Here is a 20,244-nt window from a genome sequence, read left to right as displayed (position 1 = left end):
GATATATGCAAGCATTTTTTTTTGAGATTACGGGCACTTGTTACAAGGGGACATAATCATAATTAGTTTTCCACAATGTTTGTTTCACTTTCAGTTTGTTTTGTATTACTATTGTCATATGTACTATCAGACGATATTACCACAAGAGAAGGACATGGGAAACCTTTTGGAAATAGAAAGCCCATCCAGTATATTGAAGAAATTGACAATTTCCCAGACCCTAAAACTTTTAACGAAAATTATATCATTCCATATAAGCCGGTTAAAATGAAAAATGTTGCAAAAATTTCTCCGGCTTTCACAAAATGGACAGACGATTATTTTATTTCATTGAAAGAACCCAGTGATCATGTTGTTTCTGTTGAAACGAGAAAAAAAGAAGATAGGACACAAGCTGTTAAAGAAATGCCATTTGTGGAATTTGTTAAGTCCTACAATACATCTGGCATTTATATGGTTAATCCAGTACCACCATTCATAGGGTAATAAATGCCTCAGGCTATGTAAATCTTGTCAGATAAAATATATTCATAGTAAGAAATTGATGTAACACGATGTTGTTCAACTATTTTTTCCACATCATACTGTTCCATACTGTGAAGGGTTCAAAACTCAAGCCATATGGTGAATTTGTTGTCATTTTGGACAAATACAGTATTGAGTAAAGCATGGTTAAACTAACAGACTAAGTTAGTATAATTGTCCCAGTGTAAAGGGACTTGGCAATTCTAGAAGTATTCACTAAAACTTTATTCTTCAATGTCCCAAAGTTACATTTTTGCTTGTTACTTTTCATTAATTATTGTTAGTACTCCCATGACTGGTGTATAAAATCATTTTGTAAATTATGTCTAAAAGATGTATTAATATGAAATTATTACTTAAATGAACAGATGAAAAACTTTTAAAGGAAAGAATTTAAGGGGGATATTTTACTTGTAAAATAAGTGCTACAATGTATTTTAATCTGGTTCACAATGTCTAGATCAGTTATTTAATTGAGACATATAGCAAAATTACATTTCTTTTCTTTGTTAATTACCCAGATCAAATTAATTAAAACGCAATGAAATTTATATCTGTTATTTTAGTTTAAACATATTTATTTATAATGGATCGGGAAACAAGTTTTGCAACTTATATTAATCCCTTTCCACTTTGTGGGTGCGAGTTGTGCCTTGTAGCGACATTAGCCTGCTCTTTTTCGAAATCTACAAGGGAGATATGGCTCTCTCTTAACACAGGTCAGCCATTTATCGTCCCCTTCCGACGGACTATCATCGTTTCCTCAAGACCATACTCGCAATTGGTGTCAAGGGATCTGTTATTTTCTTAAATAATATGGGAAAAAAAGGAAATATCTATAATACTAAAATTACGAGGTCCATTTTGTCAGCCGTCATCACGTAAAAACGACGAATCAAAGAATTCAACTTTATATATATAACTAATATAGTACAAAGGTGTAGATTAAAAATTACACCACTCCAGGCCCTTTTGTTTTCCACGTAATTAATATTTCCAATAATTAAGAAGTTCCGGGTCGAGTCAGATATACCGATACCAATAGTATATTCACCTGTTACCGATTACCTTATATGTACGTTCCGCATCTGACAGGCGCACCACCAAACGGTGTATTCAGGATTAATATGCTGTATAGTATTACACGGGTCATAATCACAGGGTTGACACTACTTAATTGTCAAATTGTTACCTATTGTAGTATTTTAATCAGTTAGACTTTCTAAGATAACAATACGAATACTAAAAATCGGGACTAAAATAAGGCGTATAGGTACAGTTTTCAATTTGTTAGCGGGCATGACGTAAAACAGCGAATCAAAGAATTCAACTTTATTTATAACGAATATAGGACAATGCTGTTGATTAAAAAATATTCCATTCCAGGACCTTTTGTTTTCCAAATAATTAATATTATCAATAATTGATAAGTTCCAGTTCAAAGGGTTCAAACAAAGATTTGAAAGCAGAGAAAACTGTACGTGTATCTTATAATCGGCATGACTTTATCAGATGACAATACTAATACTAAAATAAGGCTTGCGCATAGTAATATACTTTAATTCAGTCACACACCCGCGATATCAAGGGTGTGTTCTAGTATATATGATTTTAACAAAGAATGTACTCCTGTGAGTGTTTCGTTTAAACATGATAACAAAAAACACTATTGGCTATACATGTGAAATTTCTTTTAAAAAAAAAAGTTATTAAATTGATTTTTTCTTCTTGAAGGTATAAAAAAATGTCTTTAAAAAGCTCCTAATGACACCCTATGAAAAGTCCTCTTTTCAAACATATAAAAATGGTTAATGATAAATTGTCAGTGTAAGTACCTCCTCAGATAAATTTTTATAAAGAATTTGCCTTGAAAATGATAAAATATATATTGGACATCAAAATAACATCATAATAGCAGCTCCCCTCTTCCCTTCAAGGGGTGTCCTCTGCATTTTTTTCTCTGAAGGAAAAAAATATACATGTTCTTCATCATGTTATAATATTGTAAAGTTGTCCCTTTACCATGTATATAGAATAAGAACTGTTTAAATTGCCCACTATTCTAAATGTATTCCCTGCTGCCTTTTAACCCTAGCTAGATCACTGAAATATATATAATTTATTATCCTTGTCATTTAAAATGGGGCTAAACATCTCTATTATATGGCAAACTTTTGTCATGTTACTCATTGCATTTTTATCAAAAATGTCTAATCTTTAAGCAAAAGTCTTCATATGGCCCATAATAAAAAAACTAAGTACATGTTTAGATTCAGCATATCAAAGAGCCCCAAGAATTCAATTTTTGTTAAAATCAGACATTCAAACTAAGTTTAATTTTGGACCCTTAGGACCTTAATGTAGACCAATTTGAAAACAGGACCAAAAATTAAGAATCTAAATACACGGTTAGATTCAGCATATCAAAGAACCCCAACAGTGTGATGCAGTTTTGTTAGCCTACATGGACAGTATATTAAAATGTTGACTTTTTTGTTTCAGGGGTGATTTAGTTTTACCATGTCCTTTGCAGTGTAGGGATATAATAGATAAAGGATTGGTAGAAAATGTAAGTAAATATTACTTCATATGAAGTTCATACTACTAAAAATTTTCAGTTATTGTGAATATTCGATCTTTTTCTTGCTAAGAAGATTATCTCAATCATCACAATTTATTTTCTGTGCAAGCTTATGTAAGTTTCAAAATAAACAAGAGGCAACCGTGTTAAATTGCTGAATAAATCTATAAGAAACAGTCTATTAATGAGATATTGTATAAATTGATAAGAAATTGAAAATTGAGGAAGATATTTTTGCATTGTTTTTTTTTTTAACTTAAAAAAACCATTAAGCATTTTGTTAAGATATGGGAAAAACATTGCTGCACATTTTGATACACACCTGTTGAATAAATATAGATTTCAACCTTGTTATAAATGCAGCCAATATTATATAAATGATCTTAAAAAAATGTTATTTAATTTCTTATTGGTACTTAGTAAAAGTGTGCCAACTGATATTTTAATATTTTAATCTAACTGTTGTATGTTTTTTAGCTTAAATATCTGATGGAACTGTCATCCTTAGGTTACAGTATTTAATTTAAATTTGAAAAGTAAACCACATGATCTTCTTTTTGATATACATATAACTTACACGCTTTACTGTGATTTCAGATCATGTGGTTCAGTAGTGGTGGTACAAAATCTGTTGTACATACTGATTCTGTAGACAATATAAATTGTTTGTACAGAGGACAGAAATCTTTTGTTATTGTGGATCCAACAAAATATGGTGACAAGGTAAGCTACTACAATGAATAATAGGTGTCTGAAATTGTATCATCAAAATATAGTCTAAATGAATGTTATACTTCATCCACTCCAGTATTACACATGTGAATATTGACATACCCAATCCATAGATGGATAATCATGATTGATGACTGATTAACACATTAAGTAAATGCATGTTTCTGACGAAAACAGTATGAATTTTAACCTTGCTATGTACTAAACTGCTTGCTAAACTAGATTTTCACATGCTAGTTCATTGTCAGGTCATTAAAGATTGCATATTTTGGCATTAAAGGGAAAATTCGCAAAAAAAATAAAATTTGATATTATGTTTATCCTAAATAAATAAGCATATTCCCAAAATATTAAAGGTTTATTCGTCTAGATAAGTGAGTTATTAGATTTTAAAAATCGACTCTCAATTCTCGGGAAGACGCCATCTTGAAAACTAATGACCACGGATATCTAATTACCACAAAGTCCTAGTATCCAGCATGACATGTCCGATAAATGAGTGTTCAAATGACTTGTCAAGCTGATGGATGTTCTACCCGACCAAGTAATGGAAGAAGTCTACATAGTTTCCAAAATCATCAAATCAAGTAATGGTTAACTAAGATTGATAAGAATATTTCAAAAAATAAATCTTAATTTTTTTAGAGGGTTAAATATTCAGCGTACAATGGTGAAGTCAGGTTGAAAAGCTGTAAATGACAAAAGATCGTACATTCCCCATTTCCATTCTCAGTTTCATTGGTTTTAGCTCGTCACTAAATTTACATTTTCGGCACCGAGAGTTTCAAGTATTATATAGGACTTATGCTATAATAATGTAAAAGTAGTCGCAATAAAGTGAGAAAAAAAAGTCCGGAGATACTTATTTTGGATGAATTATAAACTGAGATTTATCTTTGTTGTAAAAGTTTTTTTAAATGCTTTTTTCTAACGTATATTTTTAGATTATTTTGGGTTTTGATCTAACTTGACCAACGTTCAAATACTTGTCTTCTTATAATCAGCTTGGCTTAATACCGGTAATTACCGGGTATTGTAAAAAATGACATATTCGGGTATTCTAACGGTTGACTTCCTGGCAGGCTTGTTTAATTTAATACACAATGGACAAGGTCAATGAATCACGTGCGTGATTTCGAGTGAACCAGGTGTGCTCAGGTAAAACTTATAAAATATACCATACCAATATAAAACTGTCGGTGCTATACATACAGCCTGTGTACAAAATCTAACAAAATTTAAGAGTGGTTATAAGAATAGATATAGACCAAATCTCCATGTTTAACTTATCTAAATTAAATTTTACTATATTTATATTTCAGCACCTATTCTTCCGTTTTATTGGTCCCGTTATTTTTAATCAGTTCGTCCCGTTTATACCCTCACATATCTGACTTCATTTTCACTCTAGAAAACAGTGCTATATTTCAAAATGAACGCCGTTTTTTTTTTTATAATTGTTCATTCATTTTACATGTGAAACAAGAATATCAATTAGGAAACTTCGGACTATACAAATGCAGAATATACTGTGACGGTTTGCGTTCGTCTAACGAGATAATAGAAATGAAGAAAAAAAAACTGTCATGTAAAAAACAAGCACGCTCAAATCAACATATAAAAAAAATATGTGAGTAAAAATTAACTGGATCAGAAAAATTAACAACCTTTGATCTCGAGTGTACTGGTAATAAATTTATTTGTTTTTATAGTATAGCTTCTTCCATTATCCAAATGATACTGAATTTATATTATTTCATAAGATTAACCCTTCCGACCTCACTAGAATCTGAGACTATGTGTTATAGTGGTATCAGCTAAAATCTAATGCCAATTATAACGCTAGAAGTAAAAATGTAATACAGGTACACTTTTCATTTTGTCATGGCTTTCAAATGTCTAAATTTAAGTGTTCCCGTACATTTTTTTGCCTAAGTTAGGACAATTAAAATGCTTGTGTAAAACTAGTTTTATTTTCCCTTTTAAAAAAATATAAATAAATGATAAGAGTGTATATCATTTCATTCCGACAACTAAATTTAATTTCCAGACTTTAACCGGTTCATTTCTTAGTTTAGTAACTTCTTTGAATTCAAATAAAATAATAGCACCAAATAAAATTACATAATTCCACGGCGATTCACTTGTATTTGTCAACACCTTTAAAATGTATTTTAAATTTGTGTATTAAACTTGACCTCCTGTCGTATAACCCACTGATCCGAATAGACAGTCACACCTGGCACGGTGTGCCCTAGAGGCCAAGCTAATTACCGATCTGCAAATAAAATTTCACCTTTATACAGGTCTTTCACGAGTATTGTCGGAGAATAATACACACATCGCATAAATAAAGTCAAAGCGTAGATAGTAAAAGGTCAATAAGCGTAAACCTATATATTGTCTTAACAGTTAAAGTTATATACTTTAATTTATTCACTTTATCAGTCTCAAAAAGTATAAATCTAAGCAAATAAAAATAATTATAATAATTTCTTGTGCTGTCTACAAAAATAATCGAAATATATACGGTAAATATAGAAATTTTTCTCATGAATGTGTGCAACTGCACGACTGTGCGTTTTATTTTCTTATTATCGGATGGTTATTAGATATAGCATTTGTCATCGGCACGCTTACGATAACGGTAAAATATGATTAAAAACCAAGACTTTTAATGATTGTATTTTAAATCCCGGCATGCAAAAACCAGGAGAAAACGTCACGACCTACAGGAAGTAGTTAATATTTTTTCATTAATTATTGAATTTCTCCTTTATTACTGCACATATAGCGATAAAACTTTGTGAATATATATATTATATCATAATGAACATATTTAAACCATAAGTAAAAAATCGTGAATTTTCCCTTTAATATTGATTCACTTTTAGGATCTTTTCATCGGAACTAAACACATTTATTTAAAAACCAGTTTTTGGCGTGACACAGGTTATGTTCTTCTCCTATATGTTATGATGGTATGATACTAAACCCTTAACGGGGCGGATTGTGCCTGATATTCATATGATGAAGACATAATCTTTCAATCAGTTAAATTAAAGTCTGTAGCTGGCATGTCAGTTAACTGCTAGTAGATTGTTGTTATTTATGTATTATTGTCATTTTGTTTATTTTCTTTGGTTACATCTTCTGACTTCTCTTGAACTGAGTTTTAGTGTGTGTATTGTTATGCGTTTACTTTTCTACAATGGCTAGAGGTATAGGGGGAGGGTTGAGATCTCTTAAACATGTTAACCCCCCACATTTTTGTGCCTGTCCCAAGTCAGGAGCCTCTGGCCTTTGCTAGTCTTGGATAATTTTTAATTTTAGGTTCTTGTGTACAATTTGGAGTTTAGTATGGCGTTCATTATCACTGAACTACTATATATTTGTTTAGGGGCCAGCTGAAGGACGCCTCTGGGTGCAGGAGTTTCTCGCTGCATTGAAGACCTGTTGTACCAATAATAATAAAAGAGAAAAATCTCATGTTTATGTTAAAAATCTGTTATTATTGCTTTATATAAGTCTAGAATAAAAGTAAACCATTTATTGTTAAGCGATAAAATTAAGTAAAATATGATCAAATGCGCTAAAAACTGGTTAAATCCGTTGTAATATATTAAGACATATAAGTAGCAATTTCATACTAATGTAAAATACCTAATGGATTTGGTGAATCTTACATTTATATAGACCTTATAATAGTAAAATTGTACAATTTTGTTAACTGTGAAGATATTTCCTTTAACATATATATATCTTATATTCACTTTATTTAAATATTGCAGACTGCAATTTGCAGTAATTATAAAATAAAATAAAATAATTTGGCATCAATAGTGATTTTTAAATGAGATTAAAATAGATTTTAAAATATATGCACTTAATATTGTTTCTTTTCTTTGTTTGTACATTATGTACATTTATATATTTTTTTGCATTATATACTTTATTTTTCATATGCTTACATAATGCATATAAAATGCTACAACAATGCTGTTATTGATAACATTCAAGTTGAAATAAATAATTAAAAATTAGCTTCTACCTTGTATTAGTTTCTGTTCTTCCTTTGTTCAGTAAAATTTCATGTATGTTGATCTGCTATCTTCTATAAATTTGTCAGCTGCCAGATTGAGTGTTGGCAATCAATATATATTTAATTATCACATTATCCAATTAAAATATAACTGTTAAACAAACAAGGTATAAGGTTTCATGTCTGGCAGGTAGGACTTATTAGATTAATTAACAGGTTAACATCAAAGAGAAATTTTAATTTATGTCCAAGGGTGCAGGTATTGTAAAGACTTTGTTTGTTGTTTTAAAAAAGATTACATAATCCTGATATAGATGCCAAACTTTTATCTTGGTTTGGTTTAATGACCAAAATCAATCAATAGATAGCACAAATCAATCAATAGATAGGTCAATGATGCATGCAAAGATGTAGTCTAGTCAATCTAGCATAAATATGACCCTAACCTTGAAGTAATTGCAACAGAATATTTTAAAGTTTTAATCTTTAGCATTATACCCCAAATATACACAGAAAAAAGTCACAGAAAATCTAACTTAAGGAAAACTAAAAAATTATGATTTTAAAATTCCTATGCAGATTTGCATTGATATGGGAGATAACTCTGCAAAAAAAGGCATAAATATCAATAAAAATTGATACAAAATTATAACTTTACCACTTCTATTCAACACAATGTATTGTTTCTTGATACTTTTAAAAGCTGTCTTTAGAGTATAACAAACAACTCTAAAGGTGTTTACATATCTTTTACCAAGCTACAACCTAGATTTCATAATCCATTAGTTGATCATTTATTAGATTTTTCAGCATGTCAAGGTAAAGAATCTCAAATTGAATGAAACTAATTAAGCATATATTCTTCTTTTTGTGGTTTAAAATTTCTTTAAACAAGGTAGATGCTGAACAAATATAATTTACAGATATCAAATTCAAATTCTTTATTAACTTTGAGCCTTACGGCTCATCAGTATAATCAAGTACATGTACAGTGTATACATATGGCATATTACAAACAATATAAACAATATGTATAATAAACAATAGGTGACGTCAGAAGTTTCAACAATACAAAATATCTTTTATTACAATAAACTGTTTCTTAATTTAAAAGAGAAATGTATAAACTTTCCCAAGTTACAAAGCTGTTTTGTGTTTTCACCTGACAATAATTCTATTAATTTAAAAGTTGATGGCCTAGACCAGTAATATTTTTTTATATATTTTTTTCGCAAATCAGTATATCTACTACATTGAAGGATAAAATGAAATTCATCCTCTATTACTCCTAAATCACAAAAAATACAATTTCTTTCATTTCTATTAGTACCAACATAACGTCCAGTTTCAATACAAAGGTTATGTGAAGACAAACGAATCCTTGTTATACATTTACGAAAAAGTACAGGAATGCATTTCTGTAAATAAAATTGCAAAACTACATTTGTTACAACATACTTATATAATCTACACTTTGAAGAAGAATCTAATAAAAATTGTAACTCTTGGTTAGCTTGATCAAACAAACGCTGTCTTATCAAAGGTAAATATGAGCTGTCTACATTTAACAACCACTGATTATCCCACAAATTATTCATACCAAGACTATATATCAATCTTTTAACATATGTTGCCCAATTCATACATTTTGAACAATTTAACACGAGTTCTTTATAACAAGACCTTAATATACAATTGTCACTAATTAAAATTTTGAACCAAAATTTAAGTATTCTATAATTACGCTCATACTGCAGTGGAAATCTACCTAATTCAAAATAGACCATCACATTTGAGGTCGTTCTTTTGACACTTAATAACATTTTGCAGTAGTCCAAATGAACCTTTTCTATCATAGGAGATTTGTGTACTCCCCATATTTCACACCCATACATTAATATGCTACTAACATAAGTATCAAAAAGACTAAGCATTGTAAATAAATTTAAACATAATGATGATGTAGTTCTTCTCATACTGAACATAGCTTTTCTACCTTGTTCTGCACAATGTTTCTGTGTTTTAAGAAATTTACAATTATACGGTATTAATACACCTAAATAACAAAATTGTTCCACAATATCCATTGTTTGACCGTTATAGACCCATGTCTCATTAGGCCGTACAATTCCACCCTTCCTGAAAACAACAATTTTTGTTTTTTTTGTATTAACAGACAAGCCCCATTTTTCTGTGTAAATTGACAAAGTATTTAACATTTCCTGTAAACCTTCTACTGTTTCAGACATCAAAATCATGTCATCAGCATACATTAACAAAAATAATGTTATATCTTGAAACTCTAAGGCACAATTGCCATTAGCAATAAATTCATTTTCAAAATCATTCACATAGAAAGAAAATAAAATTGGAGAAAGAACTTCCCCTTGCATTAAACCAAGGTTGTTACAAAAGTAATCAGAGTTTAGCCCATTGAATCTAATACAGGTTCTAACATTATTATACATAGATTTTAAAACAGTTAATAGTCTTCCCCGAATACCTAATCTGGAAATTTTGTACCATAAACATAAGCGATCAATTGAGTCAAAAGCTTTCAAGTAGTCTACAAAGCAACAATATAATCTTTTATTTTTACATAGTGTATTTTGAATAACAGAGTATAAACAAAAAACAGCATCAACTGTACTATAACCGTTTCGAAAACCAAACTGTGCATCAGATAATATATCATTGACAGTTGCCCAATTTAACAATCTTTTATTAAGTATTGTGGTGAAAAGTTTACCTAGATTGCTGACAAGGCTTATGCCACGATAGTTTGCTGCATCATTAGCATCACCAGATTTGAAAATTGGTACCAGGATGGCATCTGACCATGATGATGGGAAATATCCACTAATCAATACGGCGTTAAAAATAGTACATAAATGTGGAATAATAAATTCCTTATATTCAATGAAAAATTCATTCAGCAAACAGTCTGGACCATGGCTTTTGTCCATTTTAAGTTCATTAATTGCCTTTATAATCTCATCTGCAGTAATATCTGCATCTAGTTCATCAAAAACACATTCATTATTAATCACTTCGGGTCTCTTATTGCTATTCGGCGCACTTGATACAAGTTCTTTGAAATATTCAAAAAAGTCAGTAATGTTTAAATCACATTTCCTCTGATTTTTTTTCCTATTAAAATAATGAATAAAATTTTCTTGGATTGTCTTTCTTTAGTTTACACAACATATAGCCTTCCTGTCGTTTGTAACTACGTTTGAGCTTGCATTCATACTTCTTGTAAGCTTTTTTAGCACTGTTCAAATCTATATGACTATTAAATGTTTTTTTACCATTAAAAGTATGTAATTTTTTACAATAATTGGCATATAGCTCTTTACACTTCTGGTCAAACCATGGTTTATCAGTATTTACTCTCTGATTTTGGGAATTTCGCTTTAATTTCGCTTTTACTTTTGGCATTTGTTTGAAAAAAGGAGCTGTCACATTTGTTAAGCACTGAGTAAAGTTATTTATGCACAAGTCCATACCATCCTGAGACGCTATGTCCATATTAGCTATCGTTGAACTTAAATCATCAGCATTAACTAGTAGAGCATTATAGCATAAGTCTCTAAATTCTTTATTCCATTTGAAAAATTGAGATTCTTCACCATCCATTAAATTTGAATTTATATCATTGTACTGCATAGTAAAGTCAGTTTTAAATTGAACATGTATGGGAGCATGGTCACTATATGTTGTAAAATTACTTGTAATAAATTTTAAAACTTTTTCAATATTAATTGGCTTAGCTAATAAGTAGTCGATCACACTCATACCTCTTGGACCACTATATGTAAAATCATTTGAAAGTCCATCAGGGTGGCGCCCATTTATAATTCTAAGTCCACTGCTCTTACACAAATTAAGTAGTTTTGTTCCATAGTCGTTGGTTCCTGCATCTGGGTTATTACGGCAAGACAAAGCCTCATCAGCAACATATGTAAACAGATCACCAACCCTATCTAAAATACTATCATGTAATTTATCATTTTGTACATAATCATTAATATTAGCTGTTCTAGCATTTAAATCACCAATAACAAAAATATTTGGACATTCAGCTGAGTAATGTATCATTTGAGACTCAAGCTCATAAAATAAATCACAATTATGAATCCTATAAAAGGATGAGTTCTGTGGTGGTATATACAGATTTGCAATTAAATAGTCACTTTCACATCCAGTCAGTTCCTTAGCTATCCTTATCCAAATCAATGTCTCATATGAAATGTCAATTATTTTAACATAGGGTGATAACATTTTTCTTATCATTACATACATACCACACCCTTGTTTATACTTTTTTCTAGATAAAGGGATAGATTTACACACAAAATCATCAATTTCAATATTACATGTATTATTGATCCAACATTCTGATAAAAACACAATATCATAAGTACAAATAAAATTCTTAAATTTCTCATCTTTAATTTTTTCTTCAAAACCACCATTTATATTCCAAGATAAACACTTTAAATTTTTAATTAAAACTTCCGACGATTTCTATGATACTTGCATACCATTTTCATTCATGACATCAGCACCATCATGATTTTGACTTTTATGTAAAACATTTTCTGAATCACTAAATTTAATTTTTTCCTTTTTTGCATTTGCAATAGCAACATCAAGTGGGCCACCTGAATATAAAACACCTCCAATAAACAATTTATCCTTAATAAGCACTGCTTTCACATCTGCATCACGAGCTTTTTTAAGATGGGGAATTAATGATTTCCTCTTTATATAAAAAATACCAAATATTCACACATTATTTTTTCAAAATGGTCACAAAGCCATAAATGTTTTATTTCTTTAATGAAAAATGTGCTGGAAAAAAATACCCTTAACACTTCGTTTTGTACATTTCATGTAGCATGAGCAGAAGATTACATAATATAGTCAATTACGAAATTATAACCCCATCAAAGTATCATATTTTTCATGAATTTTAGGAAAACAAACAAAAAACTGACAAAAAAACCACTCATTTTTGCGAAGTTATCTGACTTTCCAATGTTCATTTCCATAGGCTTTATGATAATATAATAAAAGGGGTAAAAATATTGTTACTGTAATAAACAAAATATAAATCATAAAAATGTATGGCAGTGATGTAAACAAGTGAGAAATGTAAAAAATTAGCATCTTGCAATGTTAAACGAAAAAAATCAATTACAAAACTTTTATATTGATTAGCAAGTGACATGTATATATATTTGCGCCAGCTGCATGTATAAGGAGTTACTTGTGTGTTATAAATATAGATTCTACCACTGCTTGGAGTGTAATACGATATTTATCCACTCGAGACAGTTAAATTTTCAAATTAAAAACGCGAGGCTTGCCCAAACGTTTTAAATATTTAAAATTTAACTGTGGAGAGTGGATAAATAGCGTATTACACGAGATGCAGTGGTGGAATCTGTTTCTCTAATGACTTTCTAATATTATGCAGGCAAACTTATTCCTTCTTTTCGAATGATCTGCAAAAAGATGTGTTCTTTCTATGTGACGTCATCAGGCATGGTTGCCTTTTTTCATGGCGTCACAATAGGAAATTCAAAGGAAAGCAAGAAAATTCGACATCATAATCGGATTTTAACCAATGAAGTATTGAGATCAAACGAACCGCGCATTGATTTAATTTTTTTATACAATGGTTGCAGAAAGGGATAAATTGGCGAAGAATTAGAGAAAATGTATATATATCTTTATTTCCAAAGTCTGTAAACTATGGGTGCATATTTCAAACACATCATCATCAAATGATACATACAATAATACATAAACACAAAATATGTGACAGAATAGCAGTAATGATAAATAAACACTATTTTAACATTTTGGTTCTAACATGTCTAAGCTTTAAAAGATCTAAATATAAATTTACCTAAATTACACAGCTCTTTTACATAGTGTACTAATTAGTTAGTGCTTCAATGTTGATCTAATAAGTAAGTAAGTAAGTAGGGATATTTTTATTAGAGTAGTGCATGATATGTACAAATAAACACAGTAAGCATGAGCTCTGTAGAGCTCTCAACTGACTTGATATTTTAAAAACAAAGTATAAGCACATTTTAGAGAATACACATATAAATTCACAATAATTTAGTTGAATATAGCTGAAATGACAAAATCCGCATTTTGACGATAATGACAACAGATGGACAGTAGACAGAAAAAATATACCAAGAGAGAAAACTACGCATTAACAGACTATTTGTTAGATAACTTTGTTAAAAATACATATCATTTTGATGTAAAGATAAGAAACAACTGAATTTCATAAACATGATAAAAAAAGTTTTTAAATTGATTTTTTTTGCTACTTTTGCTACTTTATCTTTACTTAAAATAATATAAAAAATAGTTAATTTTGTGTACTAGATATTTAGTTTTGTATATATACAGGTTGCACTATAATGAACCATTCATTCATTTGACTTATTGTTGGGTAACTGAAACCACATATTTATTTTTGTTTGGCACAAAAGGAAAAAAATAATTCTGTAACTATAAATGAATAAAGAAAACATAAACTGAAACAACTGTTTTTGTGGTTATAGTTTAATTGTATTCTCAGTTATAAATTGAACAATATAAACTAAAACATATAAAGGAAATAGAGCATCAACGTGACGCGACAAATGACATTAAAAAAAATACAGTTATTTTTATTTACGCAAAATGTGATGCTATCCAAAATTTCTGGGGAGAACACTGTAGCATGCTCGAAAAACCTTTAAAGAAAGGAAATTTTAGTATGAAATAAATCTCATCCTCTATAACACTTTGACAAAAAGTAAATATTCTAATATTCCTTGTTAGATTATAAAATCTTCCATTTTCCATGGTCGAAAAGTTTGATCACAAAATCTATTCAAATAACTGTCATAATTTTGGTATTTTGCAATAGAAATAAAAGTGAGGACAGATTTTCTTCAAGGACCAGCATGAAAAAAAGATTCTGAGAACTCTTCAACTTGAACCTTTTTGATAAATAGAAATTACATAATCAAGTTCACAGAACTAGTAATCCAACAGTAAAACACATACACAATTATGTTTTATATTTCTAGGTTGATATAGACCACCCTGAAGGTGCATACTCAGCAGTAGACGTGGATAGGTATGTTTCAAACAACAACAAAAAACAAACTTATCAACTATACCAGGTTTATGATTTTATGCATCAGACATGCATTTAGTCTACAAAATACTCATCAGTGACGCTTGAAACAAAAAAGATATAAACAAATGAAGGAGGAAGTTGAAGAGCATAAAAAATGTACTGTGAATAGAAATTCTGTCTTTTTTCACTGCTTTAGGTTACCCACCAACACTGCAACCAGGAATGTTTTACACTGTTTTATAATTTTATCAAAAATATTTAAATGTAGTAACAAAATAATGTGACTATTAATATTTCAGTCTTCACAATAGACTTTTGATTCTAAAGTTTTGAATCTTAATTTAAAGAAATGTTTAGTTAAATTATATTGGCCTGTGGAGATAATTATTACAGACCCAACAGAAGTTTTACCAGCATTGGCTGATGGGCCTGTGGTTGAGTGTGATGGAAGCCATTTTCATTTCCCTACTAACATAAGTTCTAGTTTTTTATTAAAGCAGAAATAATTGTTTGTCTTTACAGTGTGGATTATACAAAATATCCCGGATTATCTGAAGTAGAGTTTTACCATACCAACCTCTCTGCAGGAGATTGCCTCTACATTCCGTATAAATGGTGAGTATTCTAGTGGGGACTCTTATATGGGAGGCAAATAAAAAATTCATGGTCCCATTGTTTATATGTTAAATTCATCAATTTCAAGCTGTCGTAAATAGGTCTCTTTGTCTTAAGTTTAAATAAAGTAAGCATACTGTTTCAAAGAACTTTAGAAGGATTAAAAACACACTCTGTGCTACCACTGATAAGTGTTGTTCCCTACAGGTAAATCGGATAATGTTTTAACAAATATATATGTTAGATGTTATTATGATTATATCAATTTTATTTCCAAAGCAAGCATAAAATATATAGTTTGCTATGTATTGTTTGATGGTTTATGTTGTTTGAATTGTATTTCCAGGATTTATATATAATACATTGTAATAGAAGAATTGTAATTATCAATTTTCCATTGTTTAATTGTTTATCAATTGCTTTATACTTGCAGGATTCATCAAGTACGGTCTTACGATAGTAATTTGGCAGTAAATATATGGTGGGACCATTTTAAGAACAATGATGTGAACTGGAATGACTGCAATGCTAAGTGTGATCCTAAACTCACCTTTACCAAAATTAAATTTCATGGTTTTGATGGACAGATGGATAACATACAACAAATCAAGTGAGTAATAAATAAAAAAAATAGATTTAAGCCGTACATCAATAAGACATTATATCAACAACAACAATACTTTATTTTAAGAGGGTTACGAAGTTAGCTATATAACTAATCTTCCCTGAGGCCCTCGACATGAGAAATCAAACACAAATGCAAACATATAAATTGCATACATTAGTATAAAAAGTCAAGTATGATAATAATGTTCAATACAACTTAATAAAATGTGATGAAAAAATAAACATGATGACATGATAAGTTTTTTTTACATTATTGATACAGCTAGGTTGATTTCAATAAATGATCTGTTATTTTGTATTTGAAAGAATTAACATTTGTAATATTTCTTGACGGTATTGGCAAATTAATCCACAAGAATGGTCCAGAATACATAAAAGATTTTTTGAACAATTCTGTTTTTGGTTTAGGGAGTATGAGGTTTCCTTGAACAGCATTTCTCAAGGGGTATGGATTTCTGTCTGAAACATAATGAAACTTGCATTTTTTTATTTTTTAACAAACAACACGAGTCTATACTAAATATCACATGAATGAAGTACAATCTACTGCTATGTCTGTGTCAATGCTTTGCATACACAATTCTGACTCTCTGTTCTTCTTTCTGTTTTTCAATAATTACATCAGGCAATGACATCTTAGCCTTCCAAGTTATTGTAGGTGTTTAGAAAAAAAAATTCTGAGGAAAATTCAAAAAGGAAAGTCCCTTTAAATAATATCAAATGGCAAATCAAAAGCTCAAACACACCAAACAAATGGATAACAACTGTCACATTCCTGACTTGGGGCAGAATTTTTTTTATGTTGAAAATGGTGGATTGAACCTGGTTTCATAGCTAGCTAAACCAAAAGACAGAGCACCCTGAAAGATATCCAAAACAGAAAGAAGAAAGCAGCAATGTCCGATCCTTGTAAGGGAAGCCTACACATATGTATGTTAATCAAATTGTGTCTGTCTATCCATAACACAAGCAATTGCCAGAAATGCACCATATGCTTAGGTTGTTAGCAAACATCCAAGACTGTGTTTCAATATTCAATTCATTATGGCAAATGTTGAAGATTTTGTCGTAGTTAGTGATGTAACCATGAACACTTCTCAAGATTACTTCAAACTCTGAAAAAATCTTAAACTATCTTCAATATGTTCATTTATTTATATAATTTTATTTGTTATTTTTCAGAGACCATTTTCAAGATATACTAAAATTTCCTAAAGAGATGGATGCAAACAAGTTTTTAAAAGCAATATTAGGTGTAAGTATTCATAACTGCTGCTGAATATAATTAGATATGGGTTACATTAGAAATGAACAAGATGTACAAAGTAGACAGATCAAGAGATTGCTGCATGGTCTGCAACAAGGAGTGTACATGTATATACTAAACCACTCAATATGTAGTTCAGATAAATATGGCCCAATGATGAATTGAAAGATCATATAAAGAAGGCTTAAATAGACCACTTTCGAGTTTGTACATCACTGTAAAAAAATCGTCAATTAGGCGCACCTTTATGACGTCATTCACCAGATAGAGGGGATCGCCTGTATCCCTGCACTATATAAGTTCATCAAGCATCTTAGTTGTCGTCATTATACAGGATAAACTAGAAATAATATTCGTTCTGTAGGTACTTAATCACAATTCCCTAATGACAGCAGTGCTTAATGATGTTCACTAAAACCAAAGTTTTTGACGGAAATGCATCCAACTCGAAAGTTGTCTATTCAATAAAAACAGCAGGATACCAAAACCGTAATGGAAATATTTAAATTGTAAAATTACAAAATTAAGAGCTACCAACAATTAGTATGTCTTAAGCTGTCAAACTGAATTTAAGACCCCCTTAACATAGGATTTAATTTGTATTTATTGTGTAAAAGAAATTCTTAGCAAAATAATTATGTTCTCATGACTTTTTCAATTTTGATAGTTTATCAATACAATATTTAGAAAAATGTCATTAAATGATATTTACAAATAAGCTAACATATTAAACTGATTTCATTACATGCAGAACAATGTAGAAATAAATATCAAAATGAAATATTTTACCAGATGAGCAATTCAGGGTATTAGGAGCCTCTTGTTTTTATTTTTGGAAATTATCTTGAAAATTATGATAGGAAGGGGTTGTAAACAGAAAATATGATCAGCAAACCTAGATCTATGAATGAATAATTTTATTAATATTGCTTTCACAGAGATCTAGTTTAAAATTTTTAAGAAATGTGATACAGCATGAATTTTTGGTTAGTAAACCAATTTTGATGTACAAATGCCGGTATAAAGTCACAAAGACATACTGTGGATTCATTAATTTTCTTTTGATACCAATTTTCGTGAATTTTGATTTAAATGTTCAATGCATTACAAATTTTCTTTATAAGGAATGTATGCAGACATTGCCAAAACCATGAAATCAAATATCCATAAAAATGCAAATTTTCCTCAATCCACGTAAATTGGTACCCACAAAATTAAATGAATCCACAGTATGCCTGACAATATACTTTGAAATTCATTAACTTAATTACTTTATGAAATGTCTGAACTGTTTTTAAATGCTTAAACATTATTATTTTTTATTGGCAGAATGATGTTCCATACTTAAAAGAAACAGGAAGATATGAGGATGCAAAATCTGTAATACTTGAGGTAAAAGTCAAAGCATTATCTTGATTCACTAATTAAGTCCTTTGTATTTGTAGACAGAACACTACTGGTAATGTTTGAAAAATTGTCAATCGAAGCAAATTTTATTGGAAATTATCATTTAAAAGATTTATCAACCATTGGAATATCTAATGGCTATATACAAATTCATCAAAATATGCATTTTCTTTCAGTATTTCATGCAATATTAAGCAGACAAGGACTGATTGTTTTCTCAAATTTTATGGCCAAAGATGGGAGACAACCCAAACCACCATATTTTATTTTACATTAATTTATTTTCAGCTCTTTACAATAATGGACCTTGATAAAGATACAATTTTAAGTATCGATGAAGTCAAGTTAGCTCCAGATGAGGTAAGAATGTATATTTATTATGTCACCCCTTTGGAAAAGTGGGGATATATTGTTAATTCTACAATTTTGATATAACATTCCACATTTGTCCAGCTTAGTTTTGGGAAATGACTTGACAAATATATTGATAAAACTGCAACATAATGTGCATCCCCATGTGCAGATGTACATTTAGATTTTGAAGTTTTCAAGCTGGCCACTATTACCATGGAAATGTAACAAAATGGGAAAATAATCTGGAAATATGATAACTCATCATTCGAAAATGTGCCATCCATCTTTTGAACTGTCAAATTGCCACCATTTCCATGGAAACAGTCTAAATTTGAAAAAAAAATAAAAAATTGTTAGGTTCTAGTCAAAAAGATTTATACTCCACATCTCATTTACACCAAATAGATAAATATACATCCATAGATTTTCATTTACTGTGGATTCATTTGTTTTTGTAGTCACCAATTTTTTATGAATTGAAAAAGTTAAACATGAATATTTGGTTTTGTGCCTAATTCTTTGAGAAATTAAATTCCTGGTTCATCTTTCCTACAAAATCCATGAAAAATTGGTATGCTAGGATTAATAATGAATCCACAGTATATGAAATCACAATGCACTTTATTAGTTAACCTTGGCTGTATTTTTTAGGTGTGGACAGAAGGAAGAGAGTTAATGATAGAATTGGGACACATTCTTGATGGTGACATGCCAGAGACTGATGATGAAAATCAGCATGATGAACTGTGATAAACTGTGATGAAAACGTGGGATAACACTTTGGCTGTGATGATGTGAAGAGAGGTGACAGAACCAAGTGACTTTATTATTAAACTATGCATTCAAGAACTTTCTTGTCGTGTTTTGTTTTTCATTTTTTTTTTTTTTTTATGAAAGTCTATTCAAATTATGTGATAAAACTGGTATAC

At 29.9% G+C, this 20,244-nt stretch overlaps 1 protein-coding gene across 2 annotated transcripts; it reads left to right on the top strand.

The window, feature by feature from the left end:
• The first annotated feature begins 35 nt into the window (after positions 1-35).
• LOC139493500 (tRNA wybutosine-synthesizing protein 5-like) lies at positions 36-20,202 on the top strand. Of its 2 annotated transcripts, XM_071281930.1 has the most exons (10): positions 36-482; positions 3,028-3,094; positions 3,704-3,829; positions 14,993-15,042; positions 15,568-15,660; positions 16,094-16,270; positions 17,470-17,542; positions 18,884-18,946; positions 19,250-19,321; positions 19,967-20,202. In XM_071281930.1, exons 1-10 carry the CDS (start codon positions 76-78, stop codon positions 20,063-20,065), a joined length of 1,227 nt encoding a protein of 408 aa, XP_071138031.1. In that variant the 5' UTR covers positions 36-75; the 3' UTR covers positions 20,066-20,202. The 2 variants fall into 2 exon arrangements, with proteins under 2 accessions (XP_071138031.1, XP_071138032.1); XM_071281931.1 differs by lacking the exon at positions 15,568-15,660.
• Positions 20,203-20,244: the final 42 nt, after the last annotated feature.

The sequence above is a fragment of the Mytilus edulis genome, chromosome 10 (genome assembly GCF_963676685.1).
Source record: "Mytilus edulis chromosome 10, xbMytEdul2.2, whole genome shotgun sequence".
NCBI classification, from domain to species: Eukaryota; Metazoa; Mollusca; class Bivalvia; order Mytilida; family Mytilidae; genus Mytilus; species Mytilus edulis.
This window is presented reverse-complemented; position numbering and strand designations above follow the sequence as displayed.